A 22,869-nucleotide genomic window follows, 5' to 3' on the forward strand; every position below is an offset into this window, starting at 1 on the left:
AGGCACTGGGGGCACTAAGGACATGGGAAGAAGGCACTGGAGGTACTAAGGACATGGGAAGGAGCACTAAGACATGGGAAGGAGGCACTGGGGGCACTAAGGACATGGGAAGGAGGCACTGGGGGCACTAAGGACATGGGAAGGAGCACTAAGACATGGGAAGGAGGCACTGGGGGCACTAAGGACATGGGAAGGAGGCACTGGGGGCACTAAGGACATGGGAAGGAGGAACTGGGGGCACTAAAGACATGGGAAGGAGGAACTGGGGGCACTAAAGACATGGGAAGGAGGAACTGGGGGCACTAAAGACATGGGAAGGAGGCACTGGGGGCACTAAGGACATGGGAAGGAGGCACTGGGGGCACTAAGGACATAGGAAGGAGGCACTGGGGGTACTAAGGACTTAGGAAGGAAGGAGGGAGGGAATAGAAAGGGACAATTATTGGGCCTGAGTGCAGAAAGAAATAAAGAAAGAAAGGATGCACAGTCAGAAGGAAACGCAACCAGAGACTCATGAAATCACCAGACAGCAAAGGTAGGAAAAATGATTTTATTTTCAACTAGTGTTTAAGCCCGTTACATTAACGGGTGCTAGAATATATGTCTGTCTGTCTTTCTTTCTGTCTCTCCCCCTGCCCCTGTCTCTGGCTGTCTGTCTTTCTTTCTGTGTCTCTCCCTGCCTCTGTCTCTTTCTGTCTGTCTTTTTTCTTTGTCTCTCTCTCCTTGGTCGCTGTCTGTCGGTCTGGGGTTTTTTTTTTTCCTTTCTCTCTCTCTCCTTGGCCGCTGGCTGTCTGTCTTTCTTTCTGTCTCTCTGGCCCCCTGTCTGTCTGTCATTCTTTCTCTCTGTCTCTCTCCCCGGCCCCCTGTCTGTCTGTCTTTCTTTCTCTCTCTCTCTCTCCTTGGCCGCTGCCTGTCTTTTTTTTCTTTGTCTCTCTCTCCTTGGCCACTGACTGTCTGTCTTTCTTTCTGTCTGTCTCTCTGGCCCCCTATCTGTCTGTCATTCTTACTGTCTGTGTCTCTCCCTGGCCCCCGTCTGTCTGTCTTTCTTTCTCTCTCTCTCTCTCCTTGGCCGCTGTCTGTCTTTTTTTCTTCGTCTTTCTCTCTCCTTGGCCGCAGTCTGTCTGGTTTTTGGTTGTTGTTTTTTTCTCTCTCTCTCCTTGGCCGCTGGCTGTCTTTTTTTCTTTGTCTCTCTCTCCTTGGCCGCTGTCTGTCTTTTTTTCTTTGTCTCTCTCTCCTTGGCTGCTGGCTGTCTGTCTGTCTGTCTTTCTTTGTCTCTCTCTCCTTGGACGCTGTCTGTCTGTCTTTCTTTCTGTCTCTCTGGCCCCTGTCTGTCAATCTTTCTGTGTTTCTCCCTGGCCCCATCTCTCTGTCTTTCTTTCTATCTATCTCTCTGTCTCTCTCTCCCTGGCCCCCTGCCTGCCTGTATTTCTCTGCTGCGCCATGCCTGCCTGTCTCTCCGTGGCCCCCTTCTATTTCCCCCCTCCCAGAGCAAAGCATGATTGCTGTCTGCCCCCAGCAAACCCCTCCCCCCAAAGCAGCCCCCTTTCCTTCTCCCCCTCCAATTAATAGATGTCCCATTTTGATGAAAAAATAAATGGTCATATTAATCATAACCTATTGTCTTACACAAAACTGCCAAACCCATGTAGCTCCAGAGATGAGGGATGCCCCTCCTCCTTCCAGGCTGCAGAATACAGCACTAATAATTTTAACTCCACTTTGCAGATATGGGAAATAAGATGCACCCATTTTCCTCCTCATACAGTGCATACTATTACCCAGGGCTACACATAGAAGTCAATGCAGTGAGTAATTCTAAGTGGTGAAACATGCCAGTTGAGTGGGCTGGGCAGATCCATGACAGCTGCTGCCCTAACTCTCTTTCTACCCCCCTATCCACCATACCCACTTCAAGAAGGATATTCAGGTCTGAGAATCTAGAATTGTACATACCTTATTGTTGTCAGCATTCATCCCAAAATCTGTGCATCGATGCTCCACAAACATGTCATACTCCATAAAGCTGTCAGAATCCAGCAGCAACAGCACACGCTCCCTGGCTGTCAGCTTCCCCTAGATTACAACAGAAACTATCAGACAGTAATTACAAAGCAGGAGTATGCAGTGTGAGTTCATCTTGGTGGAATGTATCAGACTCTGAACACCAACTTCATACATCTGTTAACTAGACAATATGACTTCTATAACTGAAGGTACTAAAGTGTCTACTATTTTTCTACATAAGGCTGCCCTAATTAGGGTTACCAGATTTTACTTTAGTAAAATCCAGACACCCTAGGCATGCCCCCAGGCACACCCAGTTCCACCCATCCCCAACCCATTATGCCCCAGTCCTGCCCCCATCCCGCCCTAGCCCCGTGCCCCGTTGCCTGCTCTCATCGGGCCTGCTCTCATCAGGCTCTCCTGCCCGACGCGATTTCAAGGAAGCTTTTCAAAACCCAGATAAAATGCCGGGTTTTGAAAAGCCGTCCAGACCCCTGGACATGTTCTCGAAAAAGAGGCATGTCCGGGGAAATCCAAACATCTGGTAACACTAGCCCTAATTACTAAACATTGCATATTACAGCAGTGAATTCACTTGACCCCTCCAACATTGGTAAATTGGAAGAATCAGATTATGTACGGAGAAACTTTCTGTGACATTCCGAGGACATTGCATCAAAAAGAGGTTTCTTAAACAATGGACACCTTTCATTGATACTCTCCCAGTTTTGAATGATCTGGATGTGTAAATACTTCTATGTTAGCTGTTTATAATTGGCATTTTGGTTTGGGGCTGGGGGGGAGGATGTAGGAGATGTGAGGAGGTGAATTATCTGAGAGGAAGAATTATACGGTTAGAGATTTGGGAAGGGAGATAGAGATACTTTCAGAGATTTGGGGAGGGGGTGTTGAATGTCTTCTATTCTATTCTGTTGTGAGGGGTGTATAAAATTAATGATTTTAAAAATTAATCTGATTTTTTTTAATTGGATTTTTTAATAAAATGCTTTTTTGAAGAAAAATCTATCTAAACATTATTGTCTATTTAAGATATATTATAGTCCAAAGGTTATTCATCATGAAATAGGGATTAGTTTTTAATTATGTAGCATGATGCTGCATATTCATAAAATGTTTATATTTTTTGGTAAATGAATTTCATTAATCCATTCATAATGACACAGGCAATTGTTCTATCTAGAAGATATCACAGATGTTTGGGTTTGTATTTCTCAAAATGTTATATAGAGTTGAGAAAAGACCTTAGTCCCAAGGCCGAATTAATGAATAGGCCCAGTAGGCACGTGCCTAGGGCTTGAAACTGTGAGGAGGGGCCCGCTGAAGGACGACTCATCTTGCCATTTTTTTTTTTAAACAGCAATGGCCCCTCTGGCATCACCTCTTGATGAGGCCCTTTTGAACCTGGGCGTGGCAGCCTATTAAAAATGGACAGATATGTGGTAGAATGGGCAAGCATTAAAAATAAAATAGCCATTATATTTTCCTCCCATTGCTCTGGATTTACTAGTCAGGGTTTTATTTTATAAGATAAGGACCTAATCCAAGGGCAGAGGAGAAGGGTTTATAAATGGCTATATAAAATTACAATTGGATAAGCCAGAACACAAACCAGATAAGACAAATATGGGATAATATATTGATCTAAATATGTGTTTTGTGCTGAGGTCACTGGAAACAGGAGTAGGCCTTCTCTCAGGTCACTAGAATTAATATATAAGCTCTGTTGAAGACCAGAGAAGATACACCCAGGCTGTAGCTTAGTTTTATGAAGTTCCATTGTTTCAATGTGTGCCCAGTAGTGCTGCCTGATTCACGATTCGAATCGATTCACCGATTCGAATCAGGTGAATCAATTTGAATTGATTCAATTTTTTAAAAAAATCAGCCTCCCGATTCAATGGCCGAACCTTCCCCCGTGCCTTCCTAAAGCAGGAGCTGCAGCGTTGCCTCTTGCTGGCCATCCACTGCTGCTCCTGCTTGAGGGGGGAGGGTTGGTCAGAAAGGCCTCGCCCAGCTTGCCTGCTCTTGCCTTCCCCAGCTTCCCCGCTCTTATCTCCTTTAGGCTAATAGGGCAGTCTGCAGACTCACGGGTATTATAGCAATCCCTGCAGCTGCCCGTGGTCCTCAGCGGCATGTTCTCTCTGCCGTGATCCTGCCCCTGCTTTGACGTCAGGGGCAGGATTGCAGCAGAGAGAACGTGCCACTAAGGACCACAGGCAGCTGAGGGATCGCTATAACACCAGCGAGTCTGCAGACTGCCCTATTAGCGTTAAGGAGGTAAAAGCGGGGAAGGTGCAGGCTTACAGGGGGAGCAGCGTTTGTTCCCGGCCGGGGGAAGGAGAAAATGTACATTTGCAGCAGGGGGAGGAAGCAGGCGTTCGTTTGCGGCCGGGGGGGAGGAGCAGGCCTTCCCCCCCAGTGAGAGGTTGCAAACTGAAAAAACTGAAAAAACTGAAATTCCTTCTCTCACACCAAGCAGCATCATGGGGTAAAGACCTAGAACAATTACTTTCGCCCTCTACTTATGAGGTATTTAGGAAACGTCTAAAAACACACCTGTTCCTAAAACATCTTGACAACTGATCCACTTATCTCTTTCCTCTCAATAGCGACCTACTGTTCTTTTGATCCACTATTCTCCTCAACAATGAATTTCCTGTCTAATTGCTTCTCTTTCTTCTTCCCCTCTTTAAGTCAGTCAATTTGTACCTTTGCTTAATCTTTTGTAAACCGCATAGAACTTCACGGTATTGCGGTATATAAGCTGTTATTATTATTATTATTTGCAGCAGGAGCAGGCCTTCGCGGCAGGGAGGAGGAGAAAATGTGCCTTTGCGGCAGGGGGAGCAGGCCTTCGTGGAGGGAGCAGGCCTTCGCGCAGGGAGGAAGAGAGAAAGTGCCTTCGTGGCAGGGAGGCAGGCCTGTGCAGAGGGAGGAGGAGGAAGAGTTCCTTTGGCAGTGGGGAAACAGGCCTGTGCAGAGGGAGGAGGAGGAAGGAGTAAGAGAGGGGAGGGGAGATGCCAGACCTGGGGTGAAGTGAAGAGAAGAGAGAGACCAAACCAAAAAGAGGGGGAGGAAAGCAGAGGAGAGGTGCTGGACTAATGGAGAGAGAAATGCAAGACCACAAGGGGAAGGGTACAAGAGGGACAGATACTGCTCCAAAGTAGGTGGGCAAGGTGCAGGATGGCAGGAGCGATAGTAGGAGAAAGCCTGTACCTGGGGAAAGGGATACAGGAGGTAAGTAAGAGAAAAGAAGAAGCTGGATATGGGGAGAGATAAAATGCTGGGCATGGAGGGAGCATAGGAACAGGGACACAGAAGAGAGATGCTGGATGAAAGGGTAAATGAGAAAAGGAGAGATGGTAGATCTGTGGATGGTGAGGTCCATCCATGCTGCTGCGGGGGGGATGGAAATGAAAAAAAAGGAAAGATGCTAGACCTCTGGGGGAGGAAAGGGAAACAGAAGGTGAGGACAGAGATGGAAGATGGATGGTTAGCACAGAGAAAGAAGGAGAGCCTGATCAGAAGACAACCAGACCAACATGGGACCAACAAGATTTAAAAAATGACCAGACAACAAAAGGTAGGAAAAATAATTTTATTTTCTGTTTTGTGATTACAATATGTCAGATTTGAAATGTGTATCCTTCCAGAGATGGTGTTGGACCGCAAACGTGAGCTAGGATTTAATAGAGAGAGGAAAAGTCTTGTTTATTTTGTTTATACCACAGGACCAGTGTGGGTAGGAGATGGCAAAGGGGGTGAAGAGGCTATAAAATAAACCCACCAGGATGTTTGGAAAAAAACACCTAATTGGGCAGGAAAATCAAATCAAATCGAATCAAATAGAAAAATCAATTCAATAGGCTGAATCGAATTGAAATTTTTTTCCCTGAATCAGGAAGCACTAGTGCCCAGTCTGGTCTCCAGAGACCTGTAGCAGAAAGGTTTGGCTTTTGACCTGGTTGCTACAGAGATGGACTTTTCTTCTTACTACAGAGATTACATTCCTCTCCTTTTTTGCAGGGTAAAGTTAGAAAATGCATATATGAAGAATTAAATTTTAGTAAACTATTAATGTAGGAACTTTCATATTCAAGGGTTCAGATTGAAATATAATTACCTCTCAAAATTGTACTGGAGGATACATATAGGAAAATGTAGGGTTTCTGGAAATGGATTGGCCACTCCCCTTTTCTTTCACTGAGACACAGGATTTTCAGTGCATGCTCTTAAATGAGTCAGTAACATGGGAGCAGTAGATTGACTTTTAAGGAGAAATGATTTAAAGCTGTGTGTATGGATAATTTTTCCTCTGTAAGTATATTATATTGTAATACTTTTTCCTGGTTTCTTCTGTACCTTTTCTTTATTAGATAAGCTAGTATTAAAATGTAACTTTTAAGAATTCTTGTGTGAGGGGGACAGACACTCCTCCAATATGCATGCAAGCGCCTTATATGGTATCACGTATTCTTGACCAATTATATGCAGGCAGAAAAATGTCGTCATGTATTAGGTACATTTAAGTGAACCTAGCAGAACGGAATTTTGAGGGCTTTAAGTCAGGGAAGTTGCATTTACACTCTCTGACTTGTTTCCTCCATTGTACAAATACATGCCTTGAAACAGGATGTCTGTTAAATTTTAGTATTTTATCCAAAATATTTGTACAGTTACTATCATTTCAGTGCACCTATGAGCAGGGTAGAACCAAAACTCTGCTCACCCTCAATGGCAACAAGGCCGGCTCTGTTACAGGAAGGTCTCGCGATGACTGCGTCTGCCGGTCTATCCCCCTTCGATGTCACTTACTTGCTTAGGAAGAAGTGACGTCGGAGGGGGATGGACCGGCAGAAGCAGTCATCGCGGGACCTTCCTGTAACAGAACCGGCCGCATTTAATCTGGCGAAAGACGTAAGAAGACTTGAGGCGGTCCAGAGGAGGGCGACGAAAATGATAGGAGGCTTGCGCCAGAAGACATATGAGGAGAGACTGGAAGCCCTGAATATGTATACCCTAGAGGAAAGGAGAGACAGGGGAGATATGATTCAGACGTTCAAATACTTAAAGGGTATTAATGTAGAACAAAATCTTTTCCAGAGAAAGGAAAATGGTAAAACCAGAGGACATAATTTGAGGTTGAGGGGTGGTAGATTCAGGGGCAATGTTAGGAAATTCTACTTTACGGAGAGGGTGGTGGATGCCTGGAATGCGCTCCCGAGAGAGGTGGTGGAGAGTAAAACTGTGACTGAGTTCAAAGAAGCGTGGGATGAACACAGAAGATTTAGAATCAGAAAATAATATTAAATATTGAACTAGGCCAGTTACTGGGCAGACTTGTACGGTCTGTGTCTGTGTATGGCCGTTTGGTGGAGGATGGGCAGGGGAGGGCTTCAATGGCTGGGAGGGTGTAGATGGGCTGGAGTAAGTCTTAACAGAGATTTCGGCAGTTGGAACCCAAGCATAGTACCGGGTAAAGCTTTGGATTCTCACCCAGAAATAGCTAAGAAGAAAAAAAATAAAATAAAATAAAAAATTTAAATTGAATCAGGTTGGGCAGACTGGATGGACCATTCGGGTCTTTATCTGCCGTCATCTACTATGTTACTATGTATATTGATGCGGGGGGGGCTCGTTGCCATCAGCTGTTGTAATTCTGCTTTCGGGCTGCCTTTTGCAAAGGAGCTCAGAGGGCAGAGCGGCAGCTGCAATGTTTGGAGGGGGAGAGAGAAAGGAGCATGGAAGGATGGTAGGAAGGATGGTATGGAAGGGTGGTGGAGGGAGAGAAAGGGGCAGGGTGATGTGGAAGGATTGTGAGAAGGATAGTATGGAAGGGTGGTGGAGGGAGAGAAAGGGGCAGGGTGATGTGGAAGGATTGTGAGAAGGATGGTATGGAAGGGTGGTGGAAGGAGAGAAAGGGGCAGATGCTGATGGAATTGGTGTGCAAGGAAAGGGAAGAGAGACATAAGGGGAAGGATACTGGATGGAATTGGATTGGAGGGAAAGAAAGGGGGCAGTTGCTGATGGAATTGGTGTGCAGAAAAAGAGGAGAGAGACATAAGGGGAAGGGATACTGGATGCAATTAGGTTGGAGGGAAAAAAAGGGGGCAGATGCTGATGGAAGTGGGGGGAAGGGAGAGGAAAGAGTGAAATGCCAGATCATGGGGGTGTGGTAGAGGGAAGGGAAGGAGAGGAGAGAAATGCCAGACCTTTGGAGGAGGGAAGGGAAAAAGATGGATGCCACACCAATGGAGGGGTAGTGGGAGAGATGGAAGGGAGAGGCAGACAATTTCTGGAAGAGGCATAGAAAGAGAGCAGTTGCCATATGGAAGAGGCAGAGAGAGGGCAGACAGTGGATGGAAGGAAGAGAATGATGAGAAGATGAGGAAATCAGAAACCAGACAACAAAAGTAGAAAAAAAATTTATATTTGTTTTATTTATTTATTTTTGCTTTAGGATAAGGTATTATTGTAGCTGTGTTGATAATCGTTTATTAATAGAAAATGGAAATAAGATGATATTGTACTGTTTATTGAACTAATTTTAATACATTTTTTTACTAATTCAGAGACTATAACTCCTTTCCTCAGGTCAGGACAGGGATACTGTAACAGCACTATAGTTTACTGATCTGAAGAAAGAGGTTTTAACCTCTGAAAGCTAAGTGAGAAATGTATTAATCCAATAAAATGATGGGCACTAAATTTTCTTCCCGCCATGCCCCATGGCTCCTACCCATATGCAAAATATAAATTGGTGGGCTTCCCAAAGCCCTGCCAGCTGAAAATATCTTCCTCTAGGAAGGAAGGGGAGTTTTGATCAGAGATGTTTGGAGGTTGCCTAGAAGAAAAACTGTACACTGGCATGGTAATCTTTGTTGTTTGTTTTGAATTTTAAAATAAAAGAAATAAAGAAGTAAATAAGAAAATGGGTAAATACATGGGGCGAAGCAGGGGGTGGGGCATGGTGGAGTAGGGGCAAGGGGTCAAGTGTACATTACATTAGGGACTTCTATTCCGCCTATACTTTGCAGTTCAAGGCGGATTACAAAAGAGCTAACTGGACATTTCCAGTGAAGTTACAACAGTTTTGGGGTTTTGGTTTTTTTTTTGTTACAAGGGAGGAGAGGTACCTGGATTAATTCTGGAAGAACTTGCAAATTGGATATTAAATTGACTGTACGTTACTGTGTGATATAACAAATAGATTACAGTTAGAGTACAAATAAGATTACATTACATTTCAGGGATCTGAATACTTGGTGTACTTGTGTGCCTAGGGGCCCTCGATGAATTAATCATGCCCTGCTTAGCCCCATTGGTTCTTTGCAAATTGACATACACAGAATCAACCTCTTATCTCTCTTTTTTTTAATTGTTTATTTAAAGTATCACACAACACAATGATAAAGTGCACCAGGAAGAAATATCAACAAGAACAACACACACAAATCCAACCCAGCACATCACTGAGAAAATACAACTGCACAAAGATTTTCAAATTAACCCCTTCCCTCCAGATAACAATAGAATAGCAAAGTATCCCAAGCATGACCCCTACCACAGAAAAGCACAGTTACTTACCGTAACAGGTGTTATCCAGGGACAGCAGGCAGCTATTCTCACATATGGGTGACTTCATCGACGGAGCCCGGATGTGGACGCCTCACAAGCAGACTTGCTAGAAGAAACTCAAAGTTTCAAGTCACCCGCACCGCGCATGTGCAAGTGCCTTCCTGCCCAGCGTAGGGCGCGTCTCCTCAGTTCAGATAGCTAGCAGAGAAGCCAATCAGGGGAGGTGGGTGGGTTGTGAGAATAGAGGCCTGCTGTCCCTGGATAACACCTGATACGGTAAGTAACTGTGCTTTATCCCAGGACAAACAGGCAGGCTATTCACACATATGGGTGACCTCCAAGCTAACCAAAATGGCAATTTAGGAGAATAAATTTTGTAATACTGTTTGGCCAAACTGTCCATCCCGTCTGTAGAAAGTATCCAGACAATAGTGAGAAGTGAATGTATGAACCAAGGACCAAGTAGCAGCCTTGCAAATTTCCTCAATAGGAATAGATCTGAGGAAAGCTACTGAAGCTGCCATTGCTCGAACTTTATGGGCTGTGACTCTACTGTGTAGGGGTAATCCAGCCTGGGCATAGCAGAATGAGATACAAGCAGCCATCCAGTTGGAGATGGTACGCTTAGAAACAGAATGTCCCAACTTGCTTGGATCAAAGGAGACAAAAAGTTGAGGAGCAGTTCTGTGTGGTTTGATGCGTTCCAAATAGAAGGCTAAAGTACATTTACAGTCCAGAGTATGAAGAGCTACTTCTCCAGGATGAGAATGAGGCTTTGGAAAAAACACTGGAAGAACAATGGATTGGTCGAGATGAAATTCAGAAACCACTTTAGGGAGGAATTTAGGATGAGTACCTTGTCATGATGGAACACCATCAAAGGTGGATCAGCAGCTAAAGCTTACAGCTCACTGACTCGTCGAGCAGAAGTGAGGGCAATGAAAAACACCACTTTCCAAATGAGATACTTCAGATGAGCCTTGTCAATTGGTTCAAATGAAGGCTTCATCAATTAAGCAAGAACAACATTGAGATCCCAAACCACAGGAGGCAGTTTGAGAGGAGGTTTGACATTGAAAAGTCCTTTCATGAATCTGGAAACCACCGAATGAGCAGAGAGGGGTTTCTCTTCAATAGGCTGATGGAAAGCCGCAATTGCACTGAGATGGACTCGGATCGATGTAGACTTGAGGCCAGAATTGGATAAGTGCAAAAGGTAATCCAAAACAGAAGATAAGGAGGAATGCTGAGGCTCCTTATGATGAGAAAAACACCATGTAGAAAATCTAGTCCATTTTTGGTGATAGCATTGTCTAGTGGTAGGCTTCCTAGAAGCTTCTAAAACGTCTCTTACAGATTGAGAAAACTGAAGAGGGGTTATGTTGAGAGGTACCAAACTATCAGGTGTAGAGACTGCAGGTTGTGATGAAGCAGAGATCCTTGACTCTGTGTAAGCAGAGAAGGAAAAACTAGTAGAAGGTATGGCTCCCTGCTGCTGAGTTGAAGTAGAAGGGAGTACCAAGGTTGTCTCAGCCACCGAGGAGCAAAAAGAATCATGGTGGCATGATCATTCTTGAACTTGACCAGAGTCTTGAGAATGAGAGGAAATGGAGGGAATGCATAAAGGAAGAGATTCGTCCATTCCAGAAGAAAAGCATCTGCCTCGAGGCGATGAAGAAAGTATATCCTGGAACAGAACTAAGGCAGTTTGTAGTTGTGGGGAGTTGTAAATAAGTCTATCTGAGGCATTCCCCACTGTGAAAAAATGTGATGAAGAGGCGAGGAATGGAGTCTATTCGTGAGGTTGTTGAAGACGACTCAAGTTGTCCGCCAAGCAATTCTTTGCCCCTTGAATATAGACAGCTTTGAGGAAGCTGTTGTGGCGGATCGCCCAGTCCCAAACCTTCAGAGCTTCTTGACAAAGGGAGGCAGATCCCGTCCCTCCCTGTTTGTTGACATAATACATGGTGACCTGGTTGTCCGTCCGAATGAGAACTACTTGGTCGTGAAGAAGATGCTGAAAAGCGTTGAGAGCTTTGAGGATCACTCTGAGTTCCAATAGATTGATATGCCACTGACGATCCATACTGGTCCAGTGGCCTTGAGTACGGAGATCATCGAGATGAGCTCCGCATGCATAGGTCGAAGAATCTGTCATGAGAACTTTCTGATGGGGGGAGCGTTTGAAAAAGCAAATCTCTGGAGAGATTGGTTAGAGCATCCACCAACGGAGAGACTGCTTCAATGAAGAAGTGACTATTATGTGTTGAGAAAGCGGGTCGCAAACCTGCGTCCATTGAGATGCCAGGGTCCACTGAGGAATTCTGAGGTGAAGTCTGGCAAAAGGAGTCATGTGTACTGTGGAGGCCATGTGACCTAGGAGTACCATCATGTGTCTCGCTGAGATGGAAGAGGAGGAAGACACTGTATGACAGAGTTGAAGAAGAGCTTCCAGACGTTGTTGTGAGAGGAATGCTCTGAGTTGGACAGTGTCCAGAACAGCTCCAATGAATTGTAGATCCTGTGAGGGCTGAAGGTGGGATTTGGGAAAGTTGATTTTGAATCCCAAACTTTGTAGGAACCAGGTAGTCCGTTGGGTCGCTACAATAACCCCTTGAGATGTGGAATCTTTGATGAGCCAGTCGTCGAGTTAGGGAAATACCTGAAGACCATGGTTCCTTAGAGCTGCTGGCACTTGGTGAACACTCTGGGAGATGAAGCCAGGCCAAAGGGCAGCACTCTGTATTGATAATGCAGATTCCCCACCCGAAATCTGAGATATTGACGGGAGGCCGGATGAATGGGAATATGAGTGTAGGCCAAAAATTTGTTGAGAGCCCTGAGATGCAGGATGGGTCGCAGATCACCCGTCTTCATCGGAACAAGGAAGTAACGGGAGTAAAAATCCCCTGTTCTGCTGTTCCAGTGGAACTGGTTCGATGGCATGGAGACGAAGCAGAGCTTGAGCTTCTTGAAGAAGGGCGGTCTGGGAAGGATTGGAAGGATACTCTCTTGGAGGAAGGTCTGGAGGAACCTGAGTGAAATGAAGACAGTATCCTTCCCTGATGATGGTAAGTACCAAGAGGTCGGATGTAATTGTCGTCCATCGATGGTATAAAAGATGGAGACAACCTCCTATAGAGAGAAAAGAAGACAGAGTCAGAACGGTGGAGGTTATGCTCTGTTGTAAACAATCAAAAAGGCTGAGTAGCCTTAGGTGCAGCAGAAGGTTGAGGTTTTTGTTGCTTCGGAGGCTGCTGTTTTTTTAAGAGGAGGGCGAGTGTAAGGAGCCGGCTCTGGAGCATAATGCCATTGATAGATAAGAGCACAGCGTGCAGGCTTGGCAGGAGCTTGCTTAGGTTTAGGTCTGACAATCGAAGCAAAAGATTTTTCATAGTCAGACAATTTCTTGGTGGCTGCCTCGATAGATTCCTCAGAGGTCATTGCCCTCACAAGGAATATTAGCTAAGCGGTCTTGAAGATTAGGGTCCATGTCAATGGTACGAAGCCAGGCAAGACGACGCATAGCCACATAGCAAGCAGCTGCTCGAGCAGACAACTCGAATGCATCATAAGATGACTGGAGGAGATGCAAACGGAGTTGAGACAAAGAAGCAATAACCTCTTGAAATTCAAAGTACATTTGAGTATCCAGATAATGCAAGAACTTCGGTAATAAAGAAATAAGAAATTCTAAATAAGTGATGAATTGAAAATTATAATTGAGAACTTCAGAGGCTTAGTATTTGGAATTTAATCAACTTTTTGCCATATTTGTCAAATTGATAAAATAAATAAAAAAACAAAATAATAAAACACATCTCTGGGGACACCAGACAAGATACAGAGAACGAGAAATTGGTGATGTTTCGAAATTACCCAGGGAGATGGAAAAAACATTTAGGTTGGAAACCTGGGAAAGGTTGGTAAAGCAAGACAGCATGATTGTTGCCGAAAGTTGCAGACAGGATAGTGTAAGTTGCTAAACAGGGTAAAATGCATGTGGATCTAGCTAGAATTAAGAATGTGAGTTTCGCACTGATGAACGTGAATAAGGACGGTGATTTTAAGAACTTAAGAAGTCGACTCCGCTGAGTCAGACCAGAGGTCCATCCTGCCCAGCAGTCCGCTCCCGCGGCGGCCCATCAGGCCTAATTGCCTGAACAGTGTCCCTGACTAATTTTGTAACTGCCTCTAATCCTATCCCTATTACCTACCTCTACTCCTATCTGTACCCCTCAATCCCTTTGTCTTCCAGGTACCTGTCAAGACCCTCTTTGAAGCCCTGTAGTGTGCTTCTGCTTATCACATCCTCCGGTAGCGCGTTCCATGTATCCACCACCCTCTGAGTGAAAAAGAACTTCCTGGCGTTTGTTCTAAACCTTTCCCCATTCAATTTCTCTGAGTGCCCCCTTGTGCTTGTGGTTCCCCGTAATTTAAAAAATCTGTCCCTGTCCACTCTTTCTATGCCCTTCATGATCTTGAAGGTTTCTATCATGTCTCCTCTAAGTCTCCGCTTTTCCAGGGAGAAAAGCCCCAACTTCTTCAGTCTGTCAGTATATGAGAGGTCTTCCATACCCTTTATTAGCTTAGTTGCTCTTCTCTGGACTCTCTCCAATACCGCCATGTCCTTCTTGAGGTATGGCGACCAGTACTGGACACAGTACTCCAGGTGTGGGCGCACCATTGCACGATACAGTGGCAGGATTACTTCCTTCGTCCTGGTCGTGATACCCTTCCTAATGATGCCCAAAATTCTGTTCGCCTTCCTTGAGGCTGCGGCGCACTGCGCTGACGCCTTCAATGATGTGTCTACCATCACTCCCAGGTCTCTTTCAAGGTTACTCACCCCTAGCGGTGATCCCCCCATTTTGTAAGTGAACATCGGGTTCTTTTTTCCTACATGCATGACCTTGCATTTCCCTATGTTGAAGCTCATTTGCCACTTTTTGGTCCACTCTTCCAGCGTTGTCAGATCTTTTTGGAGGTCTTTGCAGTCCTCCATGGTTTTGACCCTGCTGTATAGTTTAGTGTCATCTGCAAATTTAATAATCTCACATTTTGTTCCCGCCTCCAGGTCATTGATAAATATATTGAACAGGAGCGGTCCCAGCACCGACCCCTGCGGAACTCCGCTCGTGACCCATTGCTAGTGTGAGTAATGGCCTTTTATTCCAACCCTCTGTTTCCTGTCCGCCAGCCAGTTTTTGATCCATCGGTGGACCTCCCCTTGCACCCCGTGGTTCCATAGCTTCCTTAGCAGTCTTTCATGTGGTACCTTGTCGAAGGCTTTTTGGAAGTCAAGGTAAATGATGTCTATAGATTCCCCTTTATCCACCTGGCTGCTTACCTCCTCAAAGAAGTATAATAAGTTAGTGAGGCATGACCTGCCCTTGCAGAAGCCATGCTGGCTCGGCTTTAGCTGCCCAGTGTTTTCGATGTGTTCCCAGATGCAGTCTTTAATCATATAATTAGACATATAATTTTGTCAAGCTCGAAGGAACTAGTGTTTGATCCTGCGTGCAGTGGATTTGTTACAGGCAGCGAGTAATTTAAAGAGAATTGAGCCAGATATTTGACGTGTTCTCGCAGTTGTAAAAGTGTGTCTGATGTGGGGTTTGTGTTGGGCACATCCCTGCCTTTGTATCCCAGTGTTGGGGGATTTAAAGTACAAGACTAACCAGATAGAGGTTAAGTATCCATATTTTTCTGAAAATTGAAATATTTGCTAAACATGGGCTTGATACTTCAAGTTCAAGTTTCCAGTTTTATTCTGAATCGCCTATACAAACATTCTAAGCGATGAACAATTTTCAACAACAACATTTTAGAGGACAAACACTAAAAAAGTTTTTAAGAGTTTTTTTTTAAAGAGATAAGATCTTTTTCCTTTCTGATGTTAAGTGGCAGTGCATTACACGTTTGTGGAGCTGTAACAGAAAACCTGTCATTTCTTCTTGTACCCACAATTTTTAAGGAAGGGACAGTTCATAAGTCTTGTGATGATGATCGTAGAGAATGAGGGGCATAATAAGGAATGCTCCTTCTAGACATGAATTGAGGCTCCTTAAAAGCTCGACCTTTAAAAACCAAGAATAATATCTTAAAAGTAATTCGGTGGCTAATAGGTAGCCAATGGGACTTAATCAATAGCGGTATAACGTGGTCAATTTTTTTTTGCTTTATGAATGAGTTTTATTGATAACGGATGGATTGAGATTAATTCTTTTGTGCTAACAGTCTCCCTTACTTTCCCGTCTTGTGTCGTTCTCCTGGTGTTCTTTATGAATTCTTTCTTCCCATGCACGTTTGTATAAAGTGTTCTTATCAATCAGATTCTAAATACAATTGGAAACAGAAATACCTTTAAAATAAACTTGGTAGCTCAAACTCCAGAGGAAGGGGGTAGTTATTATGTAAGGACAGTGCAGACTAAAGTAGCTACATCTAGTCTGCAGCAGTGCCCACTCCTCAGAGTGTAGCGGGACCCAGGTGGCAGACAAGGGTTCCGGGCCTGCCTGCAGGGAACATGGCTAAGTGTCCTCAGGGGTGGTGTCACGTTAAAATGTCTCTTCTTTATCTTCGCAGTCATACATACAGAGCTGTTCTGGACCTGTTACAATGAGCCTTTTTCTAACCCAGCAAAGGAGGACAATGTTCTGCTTTCAGTAACCTTGAAATGACCTTGCACTTAACATTTAACCTGTTTCTTTTTTCCCTTTGAATTGACATTGCCATACTTCAGAATACCTCTATATTTAACATTGTACACTGTATCTTACTTTACCTAGTAAGTTTTGCTTATTTTTCCAGATTGAAGCACACCCTGGCAGTTGCGTCCCTGTCTGCCTTATGAATGAAATAGGCAGGGCACCGAGTCAGAGTGATCACATTCTTATGTTTTCTCTTTCAGAAGTTCCAGTAACCATTTAGATGCCTTTTCTGATTATGTGATTGTTATGCCTATGGCCGGGGGGTAATTGAGACTCAGCGTGCTACGTAATATGTCTCCTCAAGTCTGCTTATCTGACCTGAATGTTGTCCAAACAACATCAAAAGGAAAACCAGATGGGAAGCTGATTTCTTCAACACTTCCCTGCTTATCTGCCATTCCTGCGTGTCGCCCACATAACATCAAAAGGACAGTAAAGCAACACCTCCTTGATAACATCAAAAGGACAGATGGGAAACCGGTCTCTGCAACACCTCCTTGACCTAGGTGTTGTCAAAACAAAGAACAAAAGAGCAGGACCAGCTGTTTTACTAATCGTAATAGCAGGACCAGCTGTTTACTCAGCAGCCTTCACCCTTTTTAAGGACGGCACTCTGCCCCTAAGATTAGAATCCAAGACATCTCCAGGGACAGAATCCAAGATGTCTAAAGGAACAGTCTCTCGGGTCTACTCGCCTATCAGTTGCAGGGATTCCCAATTGTGAAGGAAGAGTGTTTGCCTGAGATTACGGTGATGTTATTCTATTTTTATATTCATCTATATATATAAGTATAATAAAGTGTTATTGTTTATGCTTTATATTGTCTGTGTGCTTTTCTGAGTGTCACTGATCATCCCATTTGACAGAAATAAGTGGCGGAACAGTGATTATTATGCCATGTGTTATATCGCACTTTACTTTGTCACTGTGTGCACACAATTATGATTCGTGCTATGATGGATGTTTGTTTTTGTATAACTGTGCATTTCTCTGCAGATCTAAGTTCAGCTCTGAATCTTTGACAGATGGAAGAAAAGTTCCACGCCTGTACCTTTGAGTTTTCTATGTTTGTGCCCTGTAATCTTTGTGTTGTCTATCTGTTTGATTTGTGGGGTACCCCGGGGAAACCAAATATATCATTGGCCATTATTGGAGATTTTTCTCTCCCTTTTTGCATTTTTGTTTTTTCCTATCTAAATTGCCTTTTTACAATACCTTTTTATTTTTTTCTCTTTCATGGCCTGAGCGCTGCTCCGTTAGGGGTTCTCTTCTTTAGAGAAAGGTTCTATAGACTTAATGGTATTTTTCTGTGCACTCCACTGAGTTTACACCATGTAACCTGTCCTCTTCTGCATATTGTGTACTTGAATCTTGTATCTCTCTTGCTGTACTTATGACCAGTAAATGCATTATTTTTGTCCCTTGTTGCCGCCCTCAGTACAGGCAACCTGTTCTCTCTCTTTCTTTTCTTTGACTCTCTTCACTGGATTTCGGCTGCTGGTTGATGATACCTGGACTTCTTTCCAGATGGTGTATGTGCAGACCCCTTTCATTCCGAGTGTGCACCGTACCAGTTGAACTTTTACTTTCTTGGACACTTTCTTTCCCATGTTTTGTTTATGCCCGTTTTGCCGGTTTGCTGGACTTTATCTTTTCTTCAGTTTTGATTCAGGACATTATTTCTGTGGAGGACTGATTGTTTTATTCTGTATATTCTTTTTACGTTACATTATAGTTTTTATGCTGTGATGCCTAGGCTAGGTTATGGACTTGTCAAGTTTGTCCGTTTTTGGGTTTTTTTGTTTTTCTTATTTTCTGCCATGTCATTCGTTTCTTTTACTGCTTTATTTATATTTTGATAGCTTGCCTCTTATACTACAACCTGAACTGAAACACACATGTCCTGTATGTATTTATTGCTTTCATAACTTCCTATGGTCTGGTTCTCATATTTTTAATGTCTCTCAATGCTGTTCTTTACTTAGCAATGACTAATGCGTTGTCTTGAATGCTGTGGAATCCTGCTGAGACACTGCATCCCAATTTTCATGCTGTGTACGATGACTCCCAGTTCTGCAATCTATGCCCGTTATGTTCTGTGCCTCTGCTTTTGCCCACTGTTGTTTTTATTGTTCACCTATTAGCCTTTTGTGCCTACATCCTCTGGTTCTGGCATGTACTGTTGTTCAGTTTAGCTAGATAGTTGGGAGGGCTGCCCCTCCTCCACGCCTCTGTTTCTTCCTCTCTCTGCTACCTTTTTCGTGGCGGGCCTACGACGTGCCATCCTTCATCCCGCCAAGAGGGGACTGACATGCATACCCTGGACATACAGATGATTCAACTGGACACTACAGACCTATATTCTCACTTGTGTATGCTGGACACTACAGACATATATTTTCCCATAGCCAGGCCCAGCCTGTACCTTGCTGTCTGTAAACATCTTCAGCCTTTGCAATGCTAACGATGATGTTCTTGTTTCCATTCCCTGCTGGGAGGATATCCCTTCAAGGTTCTGCTGAACTGTTATCAGTGCTGTATGACTTCATATGCCAGTCACCCTAGAAAGCCATAAAACCTTTATAATGAGCAAGGAGCCCTGCTCATGTGGGTGTAACGAGATGAAAGAACTTGGTACCAAAACATTTGCTCTCTGTCTCTGAACCAAGCTATGGGAACCAAACAGCTGGATTGTTGAAAGGTCACCTTTGCCAACTTTTCATCTTACAAGGACACCATCCCGAATATGCACAGACTAATTAGCATCTACAAAGTGATAAAGATCTTAGCGCTGGAAGGAAGAAAGTTCACCAAGAGTTCTCTGTTTCTGCAAGGCCCCCCTTTTACTAGGGAGGGGGGTGGAGGTGAGAGAGGCGTGGACGGAGAGGAGGAGTTAGCTATACATTATTTTATGTACCAATAGTGAATTACATAACCAGAATTCGGGGATGGACTTTCTTGGAACAAAGGAAGAATTGCTCTGTATAAAAATCACGTGTATTTTAGGTAGAGCCAGAGAGATTCACTTACTTATGCTACGGGGATCTGCTAGCCCCCTGCTAAGCATATGGGTGCAAGTTCTTCTCTCCACTGCATATTCTGAACTGACAATACATTTTTGAGATATGTCTCTGCTGCTGTAATACTGTAAGTTTTTATACTAACAATAAACGAATATTGTCTGTTTTGGAAGATACAATGCCGTCATGTAGTTATTCCAATGAGGTAAACAAAGCAGCCTTTACTTCAAGGGCTTCCAGTCTCTCCTCATACGTCTTCTGGCGCAAGCCTCCTATCATTTTCGTCGCCCTCCTCTGGACCGCCTCAAGTCTTCTTACGTCTTTCGCCAGATACGGTCTCCAAAACTGAACACAATACTCCAAGTGGGGCCTCACCAATGACCTGTACAGGGGCATCAACACCTTCTTCCTCCTACTGACTACGCCTCATCCTTCTGGCAGCAGCCACTGCCTTGTCACACTGTTTTTTCGCCTTTAGATCTTCGGACACTATAACCCAAGGTCCCTAAAGGCGAAAAAACAGTGTGACAAGGCAGTGGCTGCACAGTCTTATACCTAGAGTCCAATTTGCCTGGAACAGCTGGTATGGAAAAAGGTGTTTTCATGCATCGACCAAAAGTCCGACTCAAAAGCTTATGAAGTGGAAGCTTAAGTGACTCTGCCGGAGGTTGAGGAAGATGCATGACTTCTAGATACTCCTTAGAGTATTTGAAGCCAGTATCTAATTGAAGATCCAAGTCCACAGCCATCTGACGAAGGCTGATCTGCCAATCTGCCTCGAGAAGGACTCGAGGACGTCGAGGCAGCCTGTGTCGAAGATGAAGCTTTGGCAGGGAGAAAGGCATCAAAGGAACCTGGTAACTTGGACGAGGCAATCGAAACTGGGATATCCTCGAGGTCCGGCATCAGCGACCTCTAACAATGAGTCGGTGGTATGGTCAAGGTTGGAGTAGATCGAGGCTTCGAGGAAGATGGTCTGTCTCGAGAAGAAGAACTGTGCCTGGAAGGATACCTTGATGAAAGCCTCGAATGTCGGTGAGAACTGTGTCTGGAACCAGATCTCGAGGATCGAGGAGACTTCGCCTCGGAGACGAGAGCAGCCGATGCCATCGGATGAATAGGACTAGAGGCTATAGATCGAAACTCCAGAGGCTTGGTGGAGGAACCTCGATGCACTCCCAAAGAATCTGCTCCTTGTACAGAGTGTGAGGATTCCCATCGAGGCACTCGCAAAGAATCTGCTCCTTGCTTCACGTGCTTGGATGCCAGACCAGACACTCGCAGAGACTCTGCTCCCTGCAAAGTATGTGTAAGTTCAGACTTGGGCAAAGGATGCGGCTCAACCTCGCAGGAGTCTGGCTGAATGCCCAGGCTGGATAAGAGGAAGCAGTTTGGGTCCCATGTTAGTAAGGAACTGAATAAACTGCTTCTCTAACATGGTCTGCAAAGAAGCCGGCAAAGATGGATCTGCGTCTGAAACCGGACCACCTGCTTTGGCTGGAGGTTCCTTCGAGGTAGTGTGAGTGTGCTTCAACCGGGAGTCTTAGACACTTTAATCATTACCGGTGGAACCGACTGCTGAGCTATCTGATCTGAGGAAACAGGGGAAGATACAGCAGATGACGTCGAAGAAAGAGCCGCTGCAAACGACGAAGGTCTGATGATGCTCGAGGTGGAAGCAGGAGGCGAAGGAGGGGCCTCGGAAGGAATCAAGGCCGAGGACGCCTTCGAAGTCGAGGGATCAGTAGAAGACTCCATCTCGAAGAGCTTGCCACCAAATTACGACGACGCTTGAAAGCACGAGGCTGAAGTGTTTGGCAAGGCAGGCACGACCTAGGATGATGTTTTGGCCCAAGGCACTTGAGGCAGCGTCCGTGAGGGTCCGAAGGGAGATCACGCACTGACACTTGCTACATCTCTTGAAGCCCGTGGCAGGCCGGGACATAGAAGGAAAAATAGCCGCCGCAAGATCGAAGCCCTCGGGCTGCGGCCGAGCGGCCTGTCCTGAAAAACGGACGGAAGAAGAAAAAAAATTTTTTTTTTACTAAAAATAAAAGAAATAAAATAAGAACAGCGATTCGTGAAGAAAAAAATACAAACCGCAGTTCACAGAAGGCACAAAGGAACGAAGTTAAACGCAGAGAGTCAAAGACGGACTTCTTGGCTCCGCGAAAAACTGAGAACTGAGGAGACGCGCCCCACGCTGGGCGGGAAGGCACTCGCGCATGCGCATTGCGGGCGACACAAAACTTCGAGTTTCTTCAAGCAAGTCTGCTTGTAAGGTGTCCGCATCCGGGCTCCGTCGATGACATCACCCATATGTGAGAATACCTGCCTGCTTGTCCTGGGATAAACTGAGGAGTCGAAGGATTTATCTATCAACTCCACAACCCTGATAGCAAGGCTATCTTCTGCAAAAAGCAACACTTTGTATTCCGTTCCATGCACAAACATACCCCGGATACTCCTCATGCTCTGGATACATTGCATTAAAGGTTAAATAACTAGAGCAAAGAGCAGCGGGGAAAGAGGGCAGCCTTGCCACATTTCTCTTTTCAATTCAAAGACAGAAGAATACACCCCATTAACCTTGACACAAGCCAGCGGCACATTATACAAAGAATGGATCCATGATATAAAACGTGGCCCCAACGCCATCTTATGCAAAACATAAGTCAAAGTGCCAATCCAACCAGTCAAACACTTTTTCGGCATCGACCACCACTCACCTCGCAGTCCCTGTATGCGCCCGCCACACTAAGTTCAATACCCGACGGATACCATCAGCAGCCTGTCTCCCCCCCTATAAATCCCACTTGATCTTGATGAACAAAAGAAGGCATAAAGCCATACAATCTTTCTGTCAACACCCACGCCATTAACTTAGTGTCGATGCCCAACAAAGAGATGGAACGATAGCTCCTTTCCCGATTTTGGCAAAATGGTGATCCCAGCCAGTGTCATTAAATAAGATAACTGCTGACCATCCCGCAATGAATTATATAACCGCACCAGCAGAGGAGCCACCCAAGTACTCAGCTTTTTATAGAAAAGCCCTGCAAACCCATCCATTCCGGGAGACTTGCCTGGCTTCAACAATTTGATCATGTGTTGCACTTCCTCCACCATAATATCCGCTTCATGATCCAACAACAGGAGGTACAAGTCCTGCAAGTAGGACATCATAGCATCCTCAGAAGCTTGCAGTTCAGGAGTATACAATGCCTGATAAACTCCCTAAACCTCTTTTGAATCTGCTCATCCTCAGATTCCAGAGACCCTCCACTATCCCATATTGGCATGAGATTGGATTCAGTTTGACGGAGTTTCAACCTATGAGCTAATAATTTTCCCACCCTATTTCCAGATGTATAATACTTATAACACAGGCGTTCCAGATTAAATTTAAGAACCTCATCTTCTAATTTACCCAGCTGCATCCGAATCTCTTGAATCTTACATCTCGTAGCACCCTCTCAGGTGGGCCGTAACCTGTCTCACAAGTTCCAACCGCAAAGCTTCCCGGCTGCAT

The 22,869-nt window shown here is 44.8% G+C and overlaps 1 protein-coding gene across 1 annotated transcript in view; it reads right to left on the bottom strand.

The window, feature by feature from the left end:
- The window catches only part of PCCB (propionyl-CoA carboxylase subunit beta), an 892,977-nt gene that overhangs the window by 783,549 nt on the left and 86,559 nt on the right, over window positions 1-22,869 (bottom strand). Inside the window, exon 2 of the mRNA XM_033959104.1 lies at window positions 1,954-2,073. Within this exon, the coding sequence (XP_033814995.1) occupies window positions 1,954-2,073 (120 nt within the window). The remainder of the gene's footprint in view (window positions 1-1,953; window positions 2,074-22,869) is intronic.

Source organism: Geotrypetes seraphini, chromosome 9, assembly GCF_902459505.1.
Source record: "Geotrypetes seraphini chromosome 9, aGeoSer1.1, whole genome shotgun sequence".
Taxonomy (NCBI): domain Eukaryota; kingdom Metazoa; phylum Chordata; class Amphibia; order Gymnophiona; family Dermophiidae; genus Geotrypetes; species Geotrypetes seraphini.